This window comes from Protopterus annectens, chromosome 8.part1 (assembly GCF_019279795.1).
Source record: "Protopterus annectens isolate FY-2018-M chromosome 8.part1, PAN1.0, whole genome shotgun sequence".
NCBI classification, from domain to species: domain Eukaryota; kingdom Metazoa; phylum Chordata; order Ceratodontiformes; family Protopteridae; genus Protopterus; species Protopterus annectens.
Genome location: NC_056742.1, coordinates 509,960,999 through 509,984,012, shown reverse-complemented (window position 1 = coordinate 509,984,012; position 23,014 = coordinate 509,960,999). Strand labels below are relative to the sequence as shown.

The window sequence follows — 23,014 nt, the reverse complement described above, 5'->3', positions numbered from 1 at the left end:
CATATTAGTCAAACCTTTCAGTCTGTGTCATAGTTTCAAATTGTGGGATTAGGAAAGTAGTATAAAAGTGTTATTCTTGTCTATGTCATATCTTAACAGAACTAGGTGTGAATTGATTGGCTGCTTGTGAAATACCCGTGAGACTGTCATAGTTTGTTCCTTTGCACTGACTAAAGAATTGTAATGTGAATTATGTAATTATTGTTGTCATTTCTTCTTACTTGTCACTTATCTACCATTTGCTTAGCAAGCCAAGGATAAAGTCTAGCTAAATTAAAAAAAAAGATGCATCAATATGCAAAAAATATATAAATAAAAAGTAGGAAAAAAATGATCCACAAGTAGGCTTGAGGGAAGCAACACAGACCGGATGAGAAGAAAAGAGAGAGGTTTGTCATGACATAAGGCCCCTGTTTGGCACATGGAGTTTGCGGTGACAAAGGACGTGGAGTTTGCAGGAGTACAGTAGAAACTGTATAGATAATACTGGCACTGCGATGGTATTGGAACGTGTATTCTGGGGAGAACAGATTGCACAAGACAGAAAAGGAGAAAGGTGATGTACAGAAAAGTGTGGGAAATAGATGGGGAGAAGAGCAGGGGACAAGACATGGGCAGAGGTCATTGGAGCAGTACAGGGACAGTGTGGTGGAACAAATTAAGGTGAAAAAAAAAGTGAGAGATGCCATAAAAGGGAGGACAAGGAGAAGGAAGCCAAGCTGCTGAGGAGAGGAGGAACAAATGGTTAGGGGGAGATGGAGGCAGAGGTGGTCATACAGGAGCCAATGCCATAAGGACAGCAGGAAGTGAATGGGTATGGAGGGATACTAAGCCACATGGGAGGCTCAGATGTGACATAACAGTAGCGATTATGTAGGAAGAGCACAGCAGGGATAGTGAAGGAACTGGATGCAACATAGGAAGGGACGTAGCCACTATGGTCAGTGAGAAGGGCTCGTGACAGTGGACGTGGATGGGGCAAAGTTACAGATTTGGGTAGGCAGTGGCATAGGACAGGAAATTTAAGTAGAACAGAATCAGCATGGGGATATAGAAGAGGGTTGCAGTTATTAAGTCGCAAAGAAGATTGAGTTTTAGCAAGCAAGAAAGACCCTCCTGAATTCACTGAAAGTCCTCTCAGGCTTTGGCTGAGTAAAACACGGAAGATGATCAAAGTGATCTCCATGGACAAGTGTAGATGCTTGTTGTGGCCTGTTAGAGTAGACTCCTGAAGTGATAGCAGGCAGGGCTAGACAGATGAAAGAGAAATGTCAGGGGAGAGTTTATTTCTGCAGCAGTACACTGCAGAGAGAAAGGATTATGAAAGGTAATGACTGGTGACTGGTTGCAGCAGAGGACAAGGGAGGAAGGGTCAGCACTGATTATGGAGATAGACCAGCTGTATTCCAGGGGCAGTCTCCATCGTAAACCAGAAGGGACAGTGATGCATTGTTTTTTTGTCAGAAATGAACATCTCAAGGAGAAACAGGGAAGCAGATGGAGAGAATGGAGTGAGAAAGAAACGAAGGAGAAAGCTAATATCAAGATTGAAGAATATGTGGAGGATTCTCAGGAAATGTTTCAGAGAAACTTGTTTAATGGAGGTGAGTCAGCAAATGATGGATGTATAATTACAACCCTCCAGTCGGGAGGGTTGTGGGATGATTTACTTAAAGAAATGGTGGTGCAGAGTGAGCCAGAAAATGAAGTTGTTTCCTTGGGGACATCATGGAGACAATACAAAAGGATGCAGAGACAATCCTGAAGAATAGTGGTGAGATGGAAAAGAAAACATATGCAAAGAAAGTAAAAGATGGCAAAAAGGGAGTAGCAGAAGTAAATGTAAAACAGATGTACGTGGTAAGGATTCAAAGAAGAGAAAGAAATGGACAGATATGAAATGTGGGACAATTTAATAGCTCCTTTGAATGTTAAAACACATGAGGTAAGGGCATTTATTTTTGTTAACAAAGAGGCATTTTGTGATGTTATATTTGAGACTGTTTTTCAATGGAAAGTTTTCTTGGAGATTATGAAAAAAAGACTGTAACCTATGGATCCTTGATGTGATAAAAACATTTTACAGAGAAACAAAAAAGAAAATTTGTGTACAATTTTAAACAGATAAAGAAAGAAAGACTGAAAGGACATTTAAAAATGTATGTAAAGAAGTACTGGACATTGCAAAGGTTTATGACAAAAGGGGTTTATGGACTGCTTGCTGGGATTGTAATATGTTGAAAACAGAGAAAAATTGTAACAATACCTAGCATGATAAACAAGGAAGGGAGCAGAGTTTTTATAAAATACTGAGGACAACCCAACACGTGTTTTTTTTGTTTTTGTTTTTTTTGTGGAAAAGGACATTTGCTAAGTAGCTGTGACAAAAGAAAACGTTGTACTTCAGCAGAAATGGCGCATGATGCAAAAAAAATGTGAATTGAAATGTTATAAATGTAATGAAAGTGGACATTTATGGATGGATTTTAATAATAATAATGAGTAACGAAGAAGAAAGAAGAAAACGAGTCAACAGAATGAATTTGTGAAGTAGAAATAGAAGAAAATAGATGAGAAAAAAATAATAAAGACGACATAGAAGGAGGATCTGAAATACGTGATGAAGGCATACATTGGGAGGTAGTAAAAGAAAAAAGAATTGGATTGGTAAATGGGTAAACAACAGAAAAAGAAAATTTAAAGGGATAAGTACAAAAGAAAAAAGAAAGGAAATGAATGAAAAAGAATATGCACCGCCAGTGGGTGGGGCTTAGGTTCATGGGTGGGTACCAGGCTATCTGCCCGAAGGCATTGATAAGCCTAGCCAGAATGTGTTGGCTTTCGCCTTCCCCTTAGATTAGTTCCCTGTGCCTCTGTCCAGCAGAGCCACTGAAGTGATCCCCGAGGTAAACTTTCTGTTTCCCATTCACTCGTCAAGGTTTCTCTTGAAGAGTGTTAGCGAGGAGCTCTGCCTAATGTAGATTGGGATCTTGTTCCAAAGCATGGGAAGTCTCTGGGACAGGAATCTATCCCTCCAGCATGTCCTATTTATTGTTGTGGTGAGGTTTAGATCCCTAGAGCGTGTGGCTCGAGGGGATAAGGTTTTCTTTAGATGGAGCATGTCCATCAATTCTGGGTTGGACATGGCCTTGTATGTCAGGCAGAGATCACCTCTGAGTAGGCGGTATGCAACAGAGTACAGCTGAAGTTTCTTCAGTAGAGCTGCATAGGGCATCTGTTTGAGGCCATTGATCCTCTTGGTGAGGTACTTCTGTGGTCTTTCCAGCTGTTGCAGGTGTCTTGTAAGGTACATCCCAAATGAGGCGTTGTACTCTAATGACCTCTTTTGATCTGGATGCAAACCCTTTTGTGATTAGCTGGGCCACGTAGAAGGATTTTCTAACCACTTTGGCAATGTGATTATCAAAGGTGAGATTACTATCTACTTGGGCCCCCAGATCCCTTATTATATCTTCCGTATTTAGGGGACTACCACCTATGTGGTAGTTTGTGGGTGCTTTGTTTTTTCCAAAGGGGATGACTATGCACTTTTTGGCATTTAGCTTGAGGCCATGATTTTGACACCAGGTATCCGTCTCAATGAGACCCTTTTGGAGGATGTCTGTGTCAGCCGGGGAGTCAGTTATAGCCTGTAGTTTGCAGTTGTCTGCGAACTTGGTCAGCCATAGTCCTCCTGTGCTTGCCTGTACCTCTGAGAAGTATATGCCAAACAGGAGGGCTCCTAGGACTGAGCCCTGGGGAACACCACTTGTAACCGGTTTAGAGACGGACCTATCCCCCACAACTCTCACCATGTGGGTTCTGTCCATGAGCCAGTTGGCAACCCATCTTGTGACATAGGGGTTTATGTTCAGGCTGGTGAGCTTGTCTATAATACCAGAATGGGCAATGGTGTTGAAGGCGTTAGCGAGGTCTAGGTAGGCTGTGTGTACCACCTTTCCCTCATCTATAGCCTTGGTAACTGTCTCAAAGAAGTCCACCAGATTTAGGAGGCATGATCTGCCCTTAATAAAGTCAAACTGGGTAGGGTCCAGTGTTTGGAGGTTCCCGATGTCTCTGTTAATGAGTTCCATGATGATGTGCTCCATAGCCTTGCAGACCAAGCTAGTCAGGCTTATAGGGCGATAGTTCCCAGGGTCTGGCAGAATAACCGTTGCTGTGCGCAACTCTATGGGTATGTAGCCTGTGGAGAGGCTGAGTTTGAACAGTGTGTTTAGGTGAGGGGTTAGTTCATCTTTGAGCTCGTGTAGGACGCAGCCTGGGACACCGTCCAGTCCCACTGTGTTTTTGGCTTTGGCGAGGGCTTTTTTAACCTGAGTGTCTGTGATTTCAGGGACTCTACATTCTTCTGGTATGGTTATGTGTCCTTTTGGGGGTGAGAGGGGGGGTGAAGTTTGCGCTGAACCTGTCTGCCAGGATGTTGGCGATATTGGTCGGTTCAGTGTATTTTGTGCCATTCTGCACTAACTCTGAGCAGATCTGAGCATTGCCACTTGGATTCTTGACATAGCTAAAGAATGCCTTGTGGTTATCTTTGGAGTCCTTGGCAATTTTTCTTTAAAGCTCGCCTTGGATGATTTTATGAGGGATCGTAGTTTCTTGCTGATACTGATCAGGGATGTCTTCCCTTCTAGGTATTTTACTCTTTTCTGTACTAGTTTTCTCCTTCTATTGTATAGCTTGTTTATGGCAGAAGTCCACCAGACTGGTTTCCTTTTCTTGGAGGAGTGAGTCTTGGTTTTGCTTGGGATGGCATGATCCATGCATTCTTGTAGCTGCCCGTAGAATGCATTAGTAAAGGATTTTGCAGCTTGGACAGTGTTATCCTTCAGCATGAGGGCTTTGAAACTTTCCACCTCGGTCTTAAGTAACGTCAAGTTTGCTTTTGAAAAGTTTTTCATGGTGGCTTTCTTGTCCAGGGCTGGGGGCGGAATATGGATATTCAAAGTGATTTGTTTATGGTCAGATCTAACCAGCGAGGGGTTGCCCTCTGGTGTGGAACACCGGTCGCCCATGTTGGTGATGACCAGGTCCAGTATGTTGTCATCTCTGGTGGGAGTGTTGACCAGTTGAACGAGGGCGTTTGAGTTTATAAATTCTAGGAAAAGTTGGGCAAGGGAGTTAGGTATTTCTCCCAGTTAATGTTTGGGTAATTGAAATCACCCAATATTAGGGTGTTTGGTAGGACCTTTATGTTTCCCAGTGTTTCCAGAAACGCAGAATGGTGGTCCTGGGATATGGTGGGTGATCTGTAGCAAGCTACAATTTGAATTGCAGCTTTACCCATTGTTAGTTGCACGTGGATGATCTCTGAAGCATCATGCTGTGCCACTAACCTGGAGGTGTCGGTATCCTTGATGAATATGGATACGCCCCCGCCTTTTGTATTTCGGTTTGGGTTCTGTGGCCAAAATGTATGGTATGAGTTGTAGGCTGGTAGTGCTGGGGTGCTCTCTGGAGCCTTAAACTAGGTTTCTGTTACTGCATATATATCAGTTGTCTCCATACTGAGGAGTGCCTCGAGTGCGTGCATTTTGAGGTTTAGACTTCTGGCATTGAGTAGCATTACCCTCAGTTGTTTGTTACTTGTGCTATTTACGGTGGTGAGTTTGTCTTTTGAGCCTTGCCTAAAAAAAGCACTATGGGGGTGGCAAGAGCCTTGGCAAGTATTCGAAAGCCTAAGGGTGACAGGTGCAAGCTGTCTCTAGCGAAGCAGTGTGGCTTGTCGAGCATGTCATCCCAGGCTTGGTATAATGGTTAAGGTGTTTGACTCACAGATACAAGGTACAGTGTTTGAGTCTCACGTTTGTGATGAAAATTTGTTAAGCTTAGAATGGCCTGTCAAGAAAGCTAACCTAGTAATTAGCTATGAACTTATGAAACCATGAATCTAAGGAAATGGGAAAATGCAAAAGTTATAGTGTTTTCTGTAAATGTGAGTAGTAAGAATATAATAAGAAAAAGAGGAATTTTGGAGTGGTGTAATACATGTGATGTAGATGTAATTGTATTAGAGTGCACAAGATTTTTAACAAATGAAAGATTATAAATAGAGAAACTATGGGGAGGAAAGATAATCTAGAATTTGGGAAATGAGAGATGTTCTGGAATAGCTATATACTGTATAAATACAGTAAAGATAAATGTTCTACTCCAAGGTATATTCCAGGTTTTCCATATTTGGTAGGTTCATAATACGTCTGTAAGACATTTGTTTAATACATACCGGTAATACTTTTCTGATCATAATCCTTTATTAATGGCACTGGCCTTGGACATGAGGCTGAAGGGGAGACATTGGCATTTTAGTAATGCTTTTTGTGGGCCCCTTATTTCTAGAATTGGTTAGATGCTAATATTCAGCGGTGGTTTGATTGGAATTGTAAGGTAGATAAGGGAAGGTTAACCTGCTGGGTACTTAAAGAACCATGTAAACAGATGTGCAAGCAGTCTACAGGGATTTCAGCATGTAGCAAAACTTGAGTTGCAGAAGTGGGTGGAATTAGTGTAGAAGACGACAGCTGGGGTGGGGGTCATGTGATTAAAGCAGGAAAATGAGAAGGGGCTGTTGGAAATAGCTAAGATGTTAGATCTGACCAGGGATTTCAGGATATAGTGTTACAGAAGGTACATTTTGAGAATTCACCAAAAGCCCAGAAGAAGATCTTAACAGTCCTCCTAAGAAAGTAGAGATTGCACTGCCTGATCCAGTCATAGGTTGGTACTAGGCTATCGGCCCTTGGGCCTATACAAGCCTAGCCATAACATTTCCCTGGCTATTTCATTAAGAGATGAATTTGAAGGGAAGGCTGTATTCATTGCAGACCTATTAGTTTGTTTTTGTTTTGAAGATGAATTAGTAGTACCAGAAAAGTAACATGGAAAGTTTTCTGCAAACATTTTGCTCTGCCTGGAAGGATGCCAGACCAAGATGAGGCTCTGTTAGTGCTTTTTGGGATGGAGGGGTTATAAGTTTCTGGTGCACCCCTCAATGGGCAAACCTCTCAGCTCCAATGGGATGATGCTGGGCCTGTACTAGAAGGGAAGGGAGCTGCTGTTAGTACAGGTATTTAAAACTATCATTTATGTTCTATAAATGTTGGACATGCCTGTTACTAAGAGGGAGGCAGTAAACTCCATCATTAGGGAGGGAGAGTGCCCTCCGTATCCAAGTTCCTATACAGGCCTATGTCAGTTTTCAGCCAAGATTACAAATATAATGAAGTTGTCCCGGCATCCTGGCTTGCACCTTTGCTGTCTGATTTGATTCATCCTGATGTGGTTTTACACTTGGTAGACATCATTTGATAATACAGTTTAAACTGTTTTTCTGACACATTAAATGGAGAGGTTAAAACTACTGTTGATGGGCATCCTGAACGTTGAGAAGACTCCCATATTGGCTTCCTATGGCCAACAGTGTCAGGTCTCACTATACCCCTTTGGTGGGCATTAATTCCCCAGTAACATAGCCGTGTCATTCATTATTGCTTGCATAGCAAAGGACCTTTCTCTTATGCTGGTCAGCACATGTAGGATTACATTGTCACATCTGCTTATAATGCTTTTGGACTGGAAGTATTCCTTTGGTTCTAAGTGTCTTCTTTTGAATGGTTTTATAGGATATGAGAAGATCAGAATAAATTTAGTTTCAGAACTTTCTTTAACAAATGACTTTCATGACATTTTCCCTAAGGTTGCATAAAATTACCATTAGAGGTATTTAATCAAAAGGAGGTGAGAGATTTTGGCCCATTAATTTATATATTTATGTATTGTATTTATATGTTTATAGGTTTTAAACTCATTTAGACATTTTAAATGTTTATGCGCACGCACTTTTACAGTTAAGTTTTTAACTTAATTTTAATATTAATGAGGCTTGCTGGTTCATAGGTTCATTTTGAATGTCTTTGGGGGATCTACATTGGTTGGAGGGTTGGTAATTTAATATATATAGATTAATTAAATGGTAGTACTTTGTCTGATGAAGTCCAAGTGGATTGGATGAAAACGCTGGTATATTGTTTTGTGCAACTGCGTTAATGTGTATGGTCCGTGGAGTTGGTTATTAAAAGATTTGAAGTGGACTCGTGGTTTGCAGTTTCCTTTGGCTTACAGCACTTGTTCGGTGTTTTGTGGGTACTTTCAAGTGCTTTCAGTTGTTTATTACTGGTTCGTGAGTTTTTCTGGGCTAAGGGAAACTTTTCCAAAAGAGAAAAGGACAGCAATGAGTTCGGAAGCATCGGAGGAGCTCGGCCAATCAAGGAAGCTGATTGGACAGTTGACCGAGCTCATAGATTTACTCACTCCCCTTTGCCACAAGATGTTAGGGAGTCAAGCTAAGTGTGGTTGCGAAGAACCTGTGCTCGAGGAGGTATTGCAGTACAACAGTAGAAGCAAACGGAAGAGGCAGCTTATGGGCGAAGATGACGACGCCGGCGACTTTTCCGAGGGTTCAGCAACTAATTTTAATCCTTTACTCACTCCCAACATCCTGGGTGTCGAATCTGAAGGGACTGAAGTGATTAATGAGCGTCGTGGAACAGCTGTAGGAGCTCAACGGAAGAAACCGACTCGTACGGATTTAAGCAAAGGTACTGATTGTTCTAACCATGTCAGCATTAGAGACTGGTTGAATAAGAATATTGACTTTGGTATCGATACACATGTTGGTTTGGACAGACAAGAAGGAGAGACTTATGTGGTTAAAATTGACAAACTTAAAGGCCTTATGACTAGGTTCAAAACTTTACATATAGAAAATGCATACTTATTAGAATGCTTAAAAAAGGAAATTGTTCCAAAAGGTCTGCGTATCTGTAAATATCCAAACAATGTTACCAGTGGTTCTATTTTTCACAAAAATTTGCTTAAGGTTTTTAATCAATGTGGTTTAGATGTTGTTAAATTAATAATAGAAGAAAATGAAAGAAATATTAAGTGTTTGACTAAAGACATTGATGAAATGGACGGAGCTATCAAAAATGACCTAATATTTAGTATTAAGGAAGAGAAGCAACAATATTATAATATTAGGCATGAAATTGATGAAAAATGTAATGTGGTTATGCAACGTAAAATAGGTAAACTACACAGGGACATCATGGAATATGAAAATGGGACTAACTATCCAGAACCTAACTTGTCTAAAAAGAATGTTAATAATTTTGTTAACAATAGGAAATGGAATAAACCCATTTACAGTCATTCAGATTTTCAGAACAATTTTACATATGACCAAGAGTTCCCTCCTTTAGTAAGGGAAACAGAAGAAGTATACAAGCCTCACAATTATAGGGAAAATTTTTACAGGAGGGGGGGGAGGTATTGATCAACACCCTCTCTTCAAATAGCTTGAATTTTGATAGAAATGAAGTATATGATATTAATGTAGTAAATAAGGTTATTCACACATATAAGGATTTTTCAATTTACAATTATGGTAATTTTGAGGTTAAGGTTAACCATTTCAAATTACTTAGTAAAGGTTTTAAATTCATTCCTAGTTCAAAGGGTGACACCGCCACCACAATTCTGGATACCAAGTTGTTTATGCGAAGAATAAATTTGAGTGTTCTGGCAAGCAACAATGGTTATAGTAGTGATAATAGAGTTACTAAATTGAAAAAGAAATCTACTTTTAATCCACCCTTGTTACCCCAGTTAAGAAATTTTGAAAGAATTTTGGAAGAAGGGATTAGAACTGAACATAATAATAATAAAGGGAAGATATATGACAATAACTTGAATAAAGATGAAAAAGAAGCATTAATGGAATTAATTAATGAGGACACTATCAGAGTGATGAAACCTGATAAGGGGGGGGGGTGTCGTCATTATGGACAACATAATCTATGAGGGAAAGATGAACATGATATTAAGAGACGAAACAAAATATTCAGTGGTCTCAAGAAATGAGGTAAATGTGGCATATTTTCGAATAGATAACATGTTGAATGATTTTGTGTTAGAAAAAGTGTTGAAACCTGAACTACACAAGTTTCTAACAGTAACAAAACCTAGGATGGCCACTATGTTCGGAATCCCGAAAGTCCATAAAAATGTGATGGACCCACCCCTAAGACCCATAGTTACTGCAGGAGGGTCAAAAACGGAACCCCTAGCAAAATATATAGATATCACAACTAAGCATATTTGGACAAGTAATAGAGTGATATTGAAAGACTCATGGGATTTTTTAAAACAATTAACACCTGAATGTTACAGCACCGACCTAATATTCATAACTATAGACATAGTGGATCTTTTTTCTTGCATACCACATATTAGTGGAATGAAGTGGTTTGAGGAATGTGTATTTTTGGACAAAACTATGACACAAGAGGACAAGATATTATCAGTGGCACTCATGGACACCGTCCTAAAATACAATTTTTTGTTATTTGATGGAGAATATTTTCAGCAGAGGACAGGGGTGTCCATGGGTGCAGCATGTGCACCAACATTTGCCAACATAGTTTTGTCCAAATGGGAAGAAAAATATATATTAAAATCAGAGTTTAAGAAGGAATGGATCTTGTATAAAAGATTCCTAGAGGATATAGTTATTTTTTGGATAGGGGGGCAAGAAAGATTTAATGAATTTCTTGAATATATTGGAAAAACTACTAACTTCCTTAAATTTACATACAATATGAATCATGAGGTTCTACAATATTTGGACATTGAATTGGTCAAAAATAACACGTTGAAGTCTTTTTCATCCAGGGTATATAGGAAAAAAACTTATGTTAATTCTTATTTGCATTATGAAAGTGCGCATCCCCTACACTGCAAGCGTAATATAGTTAAAGGGCAGTTTGTGAGGGGATCAAGGATGACTACCCTGGATGAAGACTTTTTGGTCGAATGTAACACATTGCAGAAAATGTTCATTGAAAGGGGATACCCAGAGAAATTTGTAAATGAAATTAGAAGGGAAGTGGAAATAGGTAGGGCAGACAGATTTAAACCAATTATGGGTAGGATGGAGTTTAAAACAATAAGAGAAGAAAATAAGGATAGGGTGACTGAGGAAAATCAGTACCATAAAAATCTCATAATTGAGTATAATAGTTACAATATGGGAATAAGAAACATTTTAAGTAAAGAATGGGACAAATTTGCTGCTTTAACAGATATAGAAGGAATTAATAGCTTTAAACCGAAGATTATTTTTAGAAATTCAAGAAGTATAAAAAACATGTTAGAAAATAAAAAGGATATGGATTATAGGAAGAATGATGTGGGGGGAAAAAAAGTAGGAACGTATAAATGTGGCCGGTGCAATCAATGTTCATACATTAGTAATAAGAGTGAGATATTTATAGATAGTAGAAATATGTTAATTAAGAGTAAAGGCAAATATAGTTGTGATACAAAAGGGGTGGTTTATCTGGCAACGTGTGATAAGTGTCCTTCATATTACGTGGGAAAAACAGAAAGAGAACTAAAGAAAAGAATTTATGAACACGTATATGATATGCAAAAAGGGAAAGAGACTAGTGCCTTATTCAAGCATAGTAAAGAATGTAGAGGATGCAAATTTTATTTCTTTGTGTTACAACAGGTGGAAAAGGATAGAAGGGGTGGTATCTGGGAAGAGATCTTGGAGAGTAAGGAATTGTGGTGGCAGGTGTACCTGGAGACTAGTAAAAAACCAGGGATAAATGATTATTTGAGTATATCATCCTTATTAAAAATAAGGGCTAATAAAATTTAGCAGTTTTTAATAGAATAGAAAGTGATAGGAATTGATGTGTGATACATGTTATTTATTTATTTATGTAATCATATTTAAGTAAAGTATGTATATTTGAACAATATAATAGTGAGTTTTTAACTTCATTTTTGTACAAAGGAAGTGGTTTTATTGTGTTCATGGAATGTTATGTGCAATACTGAATCATGACAGTAGAGGGAGATGTTTCATTATGTTTAAACATATTAGTAAGCACAAGCACTTTGTTTAATAATGTTCGTATGAATTTATGTAATTAAATTAATTTAGTTATGTATTGTATTTACACGTATATAGGTTTTAAACTCGTTTAGACATTTTAAATGTTTATGCACATGCACTTTTACAGTCAAGTTTTTAACTTATTTTAATATTAATGAGGCTTGCTGGTTCATAGGTTCATTTTGAATGTCTTTGGGGGATTTACATTGGTTGGAGGGTTGGTAATTTAATATATATAGATTAATTAAATGGGAGTATATTGTCTGATGAAGTCCAAGTGGATTGGATGAAAACGCTGGTATATTATTTTGTGCAACTGCGTTTATGTGTTTGGTCCGTGGAGTTGGTTATTAAAAGTTTTGAAGTGGACTCGTGGTTTGCAGTTTCCTTTGGCTTACAGCACTTGTTCGGTGTTTTGTGGGTACTTTCAAGTGCTTTCAGTTGTTTATTACTGTTTCATGACATTTTCCCTAAGGTTGCATAAAATTACCATTAGAGGTATTTAATCAAAAGGAGGTGAGAGATTTTGGCTCAGATTTCCTTTTTTATGATTTTTTTAAATTAATTATTTTTGGATATGTTACCATCCCAAGAATACTTCTGTTTTCATGAAGAAGCATAGATTTGTGATTTCAAAGGAGTTGTACTAGGCTAATGACCACTGGGGCCTTTTTAGGCCTGGCCATGCAGCCCAAATCTTTGGCAAGTTCTATTACCTTTGGTAGTGTAATCAAATGCTTAGGAGATGAAACATTGTTTATGCCCTGTATTCCTTTAGTGAGGAACCTCTGTGGGCATTCTAAATGTTGGATGTTTCTGGCTAGGTGAACACCAACTATGGCATTGCACTTACTGACAGGTCTGATGAATGCCGAATGCAGTGGAACAATGACCTTTTTGTACAAAAATGCCATACCTTTTTGTGTAAGTTGCACAAAGTAGAGCAATGTCCTCACTATGTTAGACACATTGTAGTCAAAGGCTAAATTGCGTTCTGTGTGTGTCCCCAAGTCCTTGACTGCTGGTAAAACTCTTATGGTTGTGTTGCCAGTGTACTAGTTAACCAGGGGTGGATGACTTCCAGAAGGGTACTATTACACATTTCCTGGCATTTAGTTTTAGTTCATGGCTCTGACACAAGTTACTTCTCTATGTCAGCCCTTCCTGGAGAAGATTTTTGTCATTGACTAGATGCCAAAAAGGAGTGGTTCCTGGACTGAATCTTGAGGGACTTTGCTGGTAACTGCCCACTTTCTAGAGGTGGATTCCCCAATTCTAACTTCCTGGGTCCTGTCTGTGAGCCAGTTGGCTATCGACTGGGTGACATAAGGGTTTATACCCAACCTCTTGAGTTTGTCAAAAATGCCTTAGTGTGGTATTGTGTCAAATTCCTTGGTCAGGTCAAGCTAGGCAGTGTGAACCATTTTGCCCTCGCCCGTTGCTTTGGTGAACCTTCCAAAAGGTGTGCAGCGTTGTTGACATTTCCTTATTAAGTGATATGAAAGTATGATTCTTAACTGTAATACAGTTGTTAATGTTCTTTTTAATGATTAAACGTAGTGAAAGCTGTACAGAAGTTTCTCAAGTAAATGGCAAATATAGAAAATGTGACTTAGTGTTGAGATCTGAGTTTTACCTGCTTACAGCTTAGTATTTAAAATTCCTTCAGTAGTCCAAATTGAAAAGTACTCCACACGTAGTATTTTGTGTAGTGTTTCATCTGTTGAATTGGATTTATCCCAGATTAACATTGTGTTATATATTCTATTGTATATTGTTGTTTTGCAGGCTAGAAAAACCCTATTGGTTCCAACTCCGCGCCTCAGAGCAGGTCTTTTTAATAAGATTATCCCCCCACCAGGAGCCACCAAAGAACAGCTGAGAATTTGCGCTACTTCTCAGGTAAGTCAGCTACTTACAGTTAGCCAGATAATGGGCAGGAATTAATTAGTTCTTTCTGTACGTATGTATGTATGTATGTATGTATGTGTGTGTGTGTATGTATGTACGTATGTATGTACGTATGTATGTATGTATGTATGTATGTATGTGCTCCTTTGCTAACTTGCAGAGTAGATGGAGTCATAGAAATTCATTTCAGCCTTGATTTGGGAGAAAAGGAAAATCTGTTATGTTAAGTGCTTACTTAAATGTTGAGTACTCAGGTGGTGACAGGGCTGTAACCATGGTAATAGATTAATATATGCAGGGCCATAGTACAGCATACTTTCCTGAGGTAAAGTATAAGCTAAACCTTGGCAAGTGACCTCAAATGGGTTGCCAAGTTTGTCAAAACATGAAAAGTTGCATGCATTGCCTGGGAGCATCATTCATTGTCGATAAAAACTGAATCGAGTATTATGTATAGACGATCCTGAGGAGCTGAAGGGTAGAAAAGAAAGCTTTTACTTAAAGGAAGAGCAGAGGAGGGCAACTGTGAGACGGGAAGTGGGGGGCAAGGTGAAAGAATGAGTTAAGCAGAATAATGGAGCAGGGTAGGAGCAGAGACACAAGCAGAAGGAAATGAATATTAGGAGACGTACGTTCATTTAACCAGACCAGAGACGTAGTTTTGCTGATGTGCATCATGTTACACTGCTGCAGTCATTACACTTGGGTTATTCTGCCGTCAGGCGGTTCCCCAGTCGGCCTGAGTTCCAACGTCTTGGTCCGGCGTTGGTTGCTGTCGCCTCCTCCCTGACGTCAGTGCGACAGGGGTGTATAAGATGCAGCCGATGCTATTTTCTTCAGTCTTTCTTGCTGATTGGTGCCAGAAGCAAAAGCAGTTCACAAGTGCCGGTCGGCCGACTCCTGAGATTTTCATTCCGAATCCAGAACCGAAGTCTTCTACAAAGCTAAGTACCCTGTTGGGGAAACTTTTTCTTGTCTCAGACCGATGTCAGTAAAAGTTAATAACTGTATTTCTTGTGGGAAGCACATACCTCATAAGGATTTCCATTCCCATTGCATCCCATGCCTAGGCCCAAACCACAACGTCACTGGTTGTCGGTTTTGTGCTAGGTTAACAAGCGCACTATTAAACGTCGGTTTGATTTTGCCCGACATTATTTTGGCAGAAAATTCAATTACACCATGCCGTCGGAACTTCCGACGACCGGAATACATAAAAAGCACAAAGACAAGGACAGGCATCCGAGGCCCAAAACTGACTACGAGGCCTCTTCTAGGCCGGTCACTGGTTCTCCGGTTTTCAATGAGGCGCCTTCGCAGCCCCTTGACGGCCGCTTCTACAGAACCACACACCGCCTCCAACTCCCACGTGGAGCTGGCTGGGCCTTCAGACGCACAACTTTTTCAGCCTACCGAAACTAACCCTTCAGAGGGGAACCGAGGTAGCTGAGCAATCTACAGCTTCAGAGGGTGTTTTCAAACCTACCCTGCATGCCTAAGAAACAAATGCTCAAAATGGCCGAAAACCTAATCATCCTGATCAGGGGGTCCCATCCCCCACCTGATAAAAGGCCCAGACAGGAGCCAGACTATGAATCTTCCGACCAGGTGTCCATTTCTTCAGATTCATCCTCAGACCTAGGATATTTTTTACCCCCTTATGAGGATTCTGATGCTGAGGAATCAATTCCATCAGCCTCTCCGCCTGAGGACTACTCCTTTGGGGAAACCTTACATACCATTAGGGAGCATTTCCGTTGGGAAGGCAGGACTACTCAGAATCCAAGAAAAGGCACAGAGACTTCCTTTTATTACCTCAACACAGACCCCTTGCTATTCCGCCGGTTTTAGATATTGTGGATGATGTGTATACTGAATCCAGCTTAAATCCTGACTCCTTACCTCCAGCCCCAGTTAAACCTGATAGATATTACAGAGTCCCTGACTCTCACAGATTTCTGTATAAAAGTCCTGTTGCTGACCCTGAAACTATTTCTCAGGGACCCAAAGGGATTAAGGCCTCATCAGCAAAAAACCCAGTTCCCTCTGACAGAGATTTCAGAGCATTAGACAGATGGGAAAAGAAAATATATACGTCTGCAACTTTAGCAATGAGAGCCTTAAATTGCCAGTTTCACATGCTAAAATATCAGCAATTTTTGATGTCTCAGTTGAAACAAAAAATGCTTCCAGATTCAGATCCTCCTAATTTTAAAGAAATGCAGGATTTATTGCATGCAGCTGAACAAGTGGGAAAACATACTTTGCAATGTGGTTTTGATTCCTTAGAGGCCTCCAGTAGAGCAGCAGTTACAGGCTCTGTCATTAGAAGACATGCTTGGTTAAAAGAACATACGTTACCAGATCATGTTAAGGCAAAATTATTGGATGCACCTTTGCAGCGGGATGTGTTGTTTGGAGTTAAGGCAGAGGAGGTATTAAAGAAGATGGAGGATAAGGCAAAACCTATGCAAACGGTGAAGGATTTCTTACAGGTTCAGCCTCCTCGCTTTAGCAGAACTTGGCCAACAAAGAATTGGTCCTTTCCAGTTACAGACAGACCACAAAGGGGCAGATACAGACATCCACGAGGTAGAGGTCAACCACAAGGTCCTTACAGACCTCGACAATGGGGTACACCAGGCCAGAAAGAAGGGGAAGACAGGCCCCAACCATACAAAAAACAGCCTCAATGACTTCCCACTACAGCTGCCAAACAGCTCTCTTTTGGCAGCCCCCTTAGCAGGAAAACTGGCACGTTTCTATCACAATTGGCATTGGCTCACCAAAGACAAATGGATTCTCAACATTGTATCTCAAGGTTACAGGTTCCACTTTCACACTCTGCCAAGGTTAAAAGGAATGCCAAATCTGCCATCAAGTCAATGGGCAGAGGCTCAAAAATAAATTACAGCACTCATGGACATGAGAGCTATTCAAAAGGTACCACCACAGGAGCAAGGACAAGGATATTACTCAAGACTCTTTCTGGTTCCCAGAAAGGACAAAGCCTGGAGGCCCATTCTGGATCTTTCTTCTCTAAACACTTACCTGCATGTTCTGAAATTCAAAATGTTGACACTCCAGCAGCTTCTTCCCGTGCTGGGCAAGAAAGCTTGGCTCGTGACTTTGGACCTCAAGGAGGCATACCTGCATGTCCCTATCGGACAAAACTGCAGAAGATACCGCAGATTTATAGCTGGTTCAATGCACTATCAATTCTCTGCACTGCCCTTTGGCTTATCTACTGTGTCCAGGGTCTTCACAAAGTGCCTGGCAGCAGTAATTCCATTTTGCAGACAAAAAGGAATTCAAATTTATCCGTACCTGGACGACTCCCTGATTCAAGCAGAGAGCAAGGACATTCTTCTAAAGCATCTGGCGTTCGTAAAAAAGTTATTAAGTTGCCTGGGGTACACAGTAAACAAAAAGAAATCAAAACTAGTGCCCTCACAAGAGACAATATTCCTGGGAGCCAGCTTGAACACAACGGCCCAGATGGCTTATCTCACACCAGACAAGCAAGGACAACTGACTCAATACTTTCAATTGATGGCAACAAAGACCCAACTCACTGCAAGAAAAATTCTGCAGGCCTTGGGCTACATGGCATCTTGCATACTACTAATTCCGTATGCCAGACTACATATGAGGAAACTACAATGGTACCTAAAGAGTGTATGGTCTCAACACTGTCAATGTTTGGAAACAGTTATACCACTAATTCCTTGCCTTCAACAGGAGTTTCGATGGTGGGCTCAAGCTTGTCACCTCAACAAGGGACAGCCTTTTACTCAACCCACAGCCAGGCAAACACTGACAACAGATGCATCGGATTACGCCTGGGGAGCACACATGGCAGGAAAATGTATTCAGGGCGAGTGACCCGCAGAGCAAAGGCATCTTCAATCAAAAAGAAATGCTAGCTGTACAAAATGTCCTTATAGCTTTCAAGGACCTGCTGCATCCAGGACAACTACTACTAAAGACAGACAACACCACAGTTATGTGGTACATAAACAAGCAAGGGGGCACTCACTCCTACCCCTCTGCAGACAAGCCATGACCTTGTGGAACACAGCTCTAGACTACCAAGTTCATCTGCAAGCACAATTCCTGCCAGGAGAGAAAAACACACTGGCAGACGACTTAAGCAGAAACATCACGGATCCCCACGAATGGGAATTGAATCCGCAAATATTCAGAATGATAACACAAAAATGGTGGAGCCCGGACATAGATCTGTCTGCATCCCCAATGAACTGCCAGCTACAGAAATTCTGCACAAGGACTTACCATCCACAAGCATGGAAAGTGGATGCCCTCTCATTCAGCTGGGAGAACCTACAAGTATACGCTTTCCCACCCTTACCTCTCCTTCCAAAGGTGCTCATAGAAGCCAGGCAAGAAGAGCCAAAGATGATCCTGATTGCACCAGACTGGCCACGCCAGCACCGGTACCCAATCTTGAAGAACTTAGCACAAGAACCACCCTGGATTTTCCCTCAAATCCCAGATTTGCTGACACAGCACAACAATCAGATACTTCACAGCCAGCTAAAGACTTTAAACCTAGCTGCATGGAAAATTCCTTAGTCAAGCAAGCAATGCCTCTCTCCAAGGCTGTTATGGATGTCATTCTGGAGGCCAGAAGGCCTAGTACCAGGAAAGCCTATTCGGATAAATGGAAGAGATTCTGTGCCTGGAACCAGGCACACAGCCTTGACCCTCTTGTCCCAAACATTCCTCAGATACTTCAATATTTAACTGAGATGCTGGACAAGGGTCTCTCTTTTTCATCCATCAAGATCCACGCCTCTGCCATTTCTGCTCATTACAACACGGATCCACCAATTTTCTCTAATCCTTTGCTCAAACAGTACCTCAGAGGGGCTAAAAACATAAGACGGCCCCGTAGAGCACCTACTCCAACTTGGGACCTCAACTTTGTTTTGGAAAAATTAACTTTACCTCCTTTTGAGCCAGCTAACACAGCAGAATTAAAATATATCTCTTGGAAAACTGCTCTGCTACTGGCAATAACATCAGCACGAAGAGTTTCAGAATTACAGGCACTAATGACAGTGGAACCTTTCCTCATTTTCCACCAGGACAGGGTGTCTTTAAGAACTAACCCTACTTTTATGCCAAAGGTGGTATTAAGTGTGGCTCTAAACCAAACTATTCACTTATCCAAAACCACAGAATAAAGGGGAGAGACTACTGCATTCTTTGGACATTCACATACAGTTACACTTCTCCTTGGACAAAACCAAAGCTTTCAGAAAATCTGAGCAATTATTGGTAGCATATGCTGCAGGAGCACAGGGAAAAGCCATTTCAAAACAGACTATTTCAAAATGGATAGGACATTGTATACGTTTCTGCTATACACACCATGGGAAACCTGTACCTAGCAGCATTAGATCTCACTCCACCAGGGCAACAGCCACTTCAGCTGCCTACCTCAGAGGAGTGCCTGCCAAGGATATTTTGGAAGCAGCAACATGGAGTTCTGTGCATACCTTCACCAAGCATTACCATTTGCCTTTATACTCCAAATCCAGAGCTGGCTTCTCCACTGCTGTGCTGCAGGGCCTTATAGCCACCCCTAATGCTTTATAGAACCAGCCACCCTACCTCATCTTTGGGATTCCACCCAAGTGTAATGACTGCAGCAGTGTAACACGAACATAGTGCAGTTTTGTACCTACCATAAATGTAGATGTTCGAGTGTAAACACTGCTGCAGTCCAAGTTACCCTCCCTCCTTCCCCTCTTACTTGCTGGTACGTACCTAGGTCTTCTACCCTTTACTACCTATTTATTTTACTGGTAACTGAAAATTGTTGTTTGCTTTTCTTTTGTATACTTTGCTAGCAATTTGAATTGCCTACCTATTTGGGAGCACCTGACATCTGGGGCAAGAAAAACTGAAGAAAATGGCGTCGGCTGTATCTTATATACCCCTGTCGCACTGACGTCAGGGAGGAGGCGACAGCAACCGACGCCGGACCAAGACTTTGGAACTCAGGCCGACTGGGGAACCACCTGACAGCAGGATAACCCAAGTGTAATGACTGTAGCAGTGTTTACACTCGAACATCTACATTTATGGTAGGTACAAAACTGTACTTTTTGGAACTGGATGAGATTAGGTCTGACTTTAATAAGTAGGGAGTTGTAGGTGTGATGAAGGTGCAGAATGGTTTTGAGAAATGGATTTGGCGTGTCCTTTTGGACGTTGGGGGTGCTTTTTGTTTGGTCACTTGAAGGGGATTGGGGGTTCATACTGACATTAGTGAGATTAATGCATATACAGGATACAAGTACTATGAAAAATATAAGCATTCTGCAGCTCAAGGTAGAGGGGAGTTTCAACTCTTTGAGTTTGGTGCTAATGAGGAGATCTGGCTGATGCTACAAAACTAGATTCTGTACTGTATTTGTAGGATGTCAGACTGTTACCATAGCTGTTTGTTAGTGGCAGCTATAGGATCATAGGAAGTTACTAGGCTGTTGGCCCTGTGGCCCTTACAAGCCTAGCCAAGAATTTTAGCCCATGTGCCAACAAGTCAGCACCCGGTGCCACTGCCCAGCAGGGACAGGGGTGGAATCCCAGGGGTGTGTATTTTCTGTTTGCCATCCAGTTATCCAAGTTGCGCTTAAAAAGGTTTAATGAGGTACTCTGCTTTGCATAGAGAGGGACTCTATTCCACAAAAGGGGAGTCTCTAGGACACAAATCTGATCCCCCAACATGTCCTATAGATGTCACAGACCAGGTTGAGGTCGTGAGTGCGGGTTATTTGAGTGGAGCTTGACTTGTTTCAGTGTCATGACATGGTCAGGTGAATATTCTTTTTGCTGCTCTAAAATGAAAATCTTGATTAAAAAAAAAATCATTCAGACCAAATAAGTGAGCACTATACCATCTGATGTTATTAATCTTCATTCATTCATGACTGATGGGATGTCGGTTCCGTCCACGGAACCTAGTCGGCCATATACCAAGCTTGTGTACCCAGATCTTGTTTGCCGTATAGCCATAAAGCCGTGTTCAAGCTACCTCTCCGCTAAGTTGAACATTTTTTGATATTTTATAGAGTTTGATAGTATTTTTCTTGTACTTTTCCTGATTTTTGTACATCTTGTCTGTCGCTAACCTTAACCCTTCCTGTTGGCTCCTTTTCTTAATTACCTGTTGGTAACGTTAGTACCATTGGTGGTACGGCCTTTCTTTCTACCCTAGTGGTAATTCTTAAACACCATTGCTGGTATTTCTTTCTCTAAAATAATTATATCTATCTATCTATATATATATATATAGATATATATAAAATCTCCCTTTTAACCTTCTCTTTGGTTGCTTATTGTGTGTGTGCATCGAAGATGTCTGAAAAGAAAGGTGCGTCAGGCTTTAAGCAATGTCTGAAATGTAGTAGGAAAATGCCTAACAGTGATGCTCATGAGGAATGTGTATATTGTTTGGGGGCGTCCCACCTCTTGGTGCAACCTCCATGTTGTATTTGTAAAGGGTTTAGTGCCCGTACTCTGAGCGAAAAAACAAGCTAATTCTGAAGGGCCTCCTTAAGATGCCCTATTCAGAGGCTCTTTCTGCTTCAGAGGGCTCTCCCCCCTCCTAAGAAAGAAAAGAAAAGACCACATTCTGTACCTTCTTCACCTTCTGGTGATTTGGACAAGCCACCTAAACCGAAAATGTCTAAAGTATCATCGGAGCCGAAGACAGTCTCTACTACTCCTACCTCAGTTCCGTCAACTGTCTTTATGCCTTCAGCGCCTGTTTTGGCACCAATATTGTCTCCGGCACATTTTATTCCCAAGTTACAAATTACTGCATCCTCTTTGGTACCGTGTGCCACGGCATCGAGCTTGCCTTCGGTACCCATGACTACGGCCCCACTTTTGACTTGGCCTCCAGTAACTACTTCCACACCCATTTCGGTACAGAGTGCCGCTTCAGCACTGAGTCTGTCTACGGTACCCATAATTGCAATAGATGCTCCATTACACCCTGTCTCCAAACTTGAGACAGCAGTGTTGTTGGACACCACAATGCAGACGCGATACTCCCCGTCAGTGGACCCCTTTCTGGGACAGATATGTAGGCCCTTCCTTGAGCGGCCAGAGTCCCCATCGGGGGATATCCACTAGATCCACCAGGAGCCTTTCTGAACTTGATGTGGTGCACCTTGTGGACCAGCTGGTGACAGCCAGGGGGATTTTCTACACTCGCTAAGACCCACGCACCTTTCGGACTGGGGAGTGCTTCTCCACGGACTCCATCCTACTCCCCTCCTTTGATCTCCTTGCAGGTTTTAAAGTCTTTGACTCTGACGCCTCTTTCAGTCCCCACTGCTTCAGTGCCATTAGTGGACCTCACTGTGGCCCTGCAATCAACCCTTTGGCCTTCGGTTCCTTCGGAGCCAGGTCTTCCTCAGGCTCAGAGATGGGCCATGGGCTCTTCAGTGCCGAGTATGGTCCCGAGTATGTCTATGGTGCCGAGTATGGTCCCGAGTATGTCTATGGTTCCGTCCATGATGCCAGGAGTTCTGTTGGCACCGATCCTCCTTTAGGCTCCCCTCTCAGGAGGGGGTTCGATGGAGGGGGTATGATCCCAGTTCTGAGGTTGTCTTTCTCGGTTCTGGGCTCCCATCCCTCTTTGGGAGGGCCTGCTTTCCGAGCAATGGAGAAGCCTCTTTCTTCTGGAAGCAAACCGCCAGTGTCGGAACCCCAGACGTCCCCTCTCCCTGAGCTGCAGCTGACACAAGCCACCAGTTTGGGACATCAGGCACTAAAGCCACAGGAAACTCTACTGCAGGGCGCCCCTTCTTCCGAGTCCTCCTCAGAAATTCCCACTGAAGAGGTGCCATGGAAAAAGTCGTGCAAGAAGAAGCACGTAGACTCCCCTGAGGAGTTTCTTACAGAGGAAATGGATTACAGTGAAGGGGAAGGGTCCCCATGCCCACCGCCTGAAGATGTCTCCTTTGGAGACATCCTTTCAAATGTTGAAACAGAGGGGTGACTGGAATCCCAACAACCCTTCCTCCGAGAAGTCCGTCTTTCTGCAGGCCTTTTGTGCCCATCCATCTACCTCTT

The 23,014-nt window shown here is 41.7% G+C and overlaps 1 protein-coding gene across 3 annotated transcripts in view; it reads left to right on the top strand.

Annotated features, from left to right (window-relative positions):
- MTHFSD (methenyltetrahydrofolate synthetase domain containing) overlaps positions 1-23,014 on the top strand; it is a 601,324-nt gene that overhangs the window by 163,782 nt on the left and 414,528 nt on the right. For all 3 annotated transcript variants that reach the window (XM_044082038.1, XM_044082037.1, XM_044082036.1), the window contains exon 4: positions 13,775-13,888. In XM_044082038.1, coding sequence (XP_043937973.1) covers positions 13,775-13,888 — 114 coding nt within the window. The remainder of the gene's footprint in view (positions 1-13,774; positions 13,889-23,014) is intronic.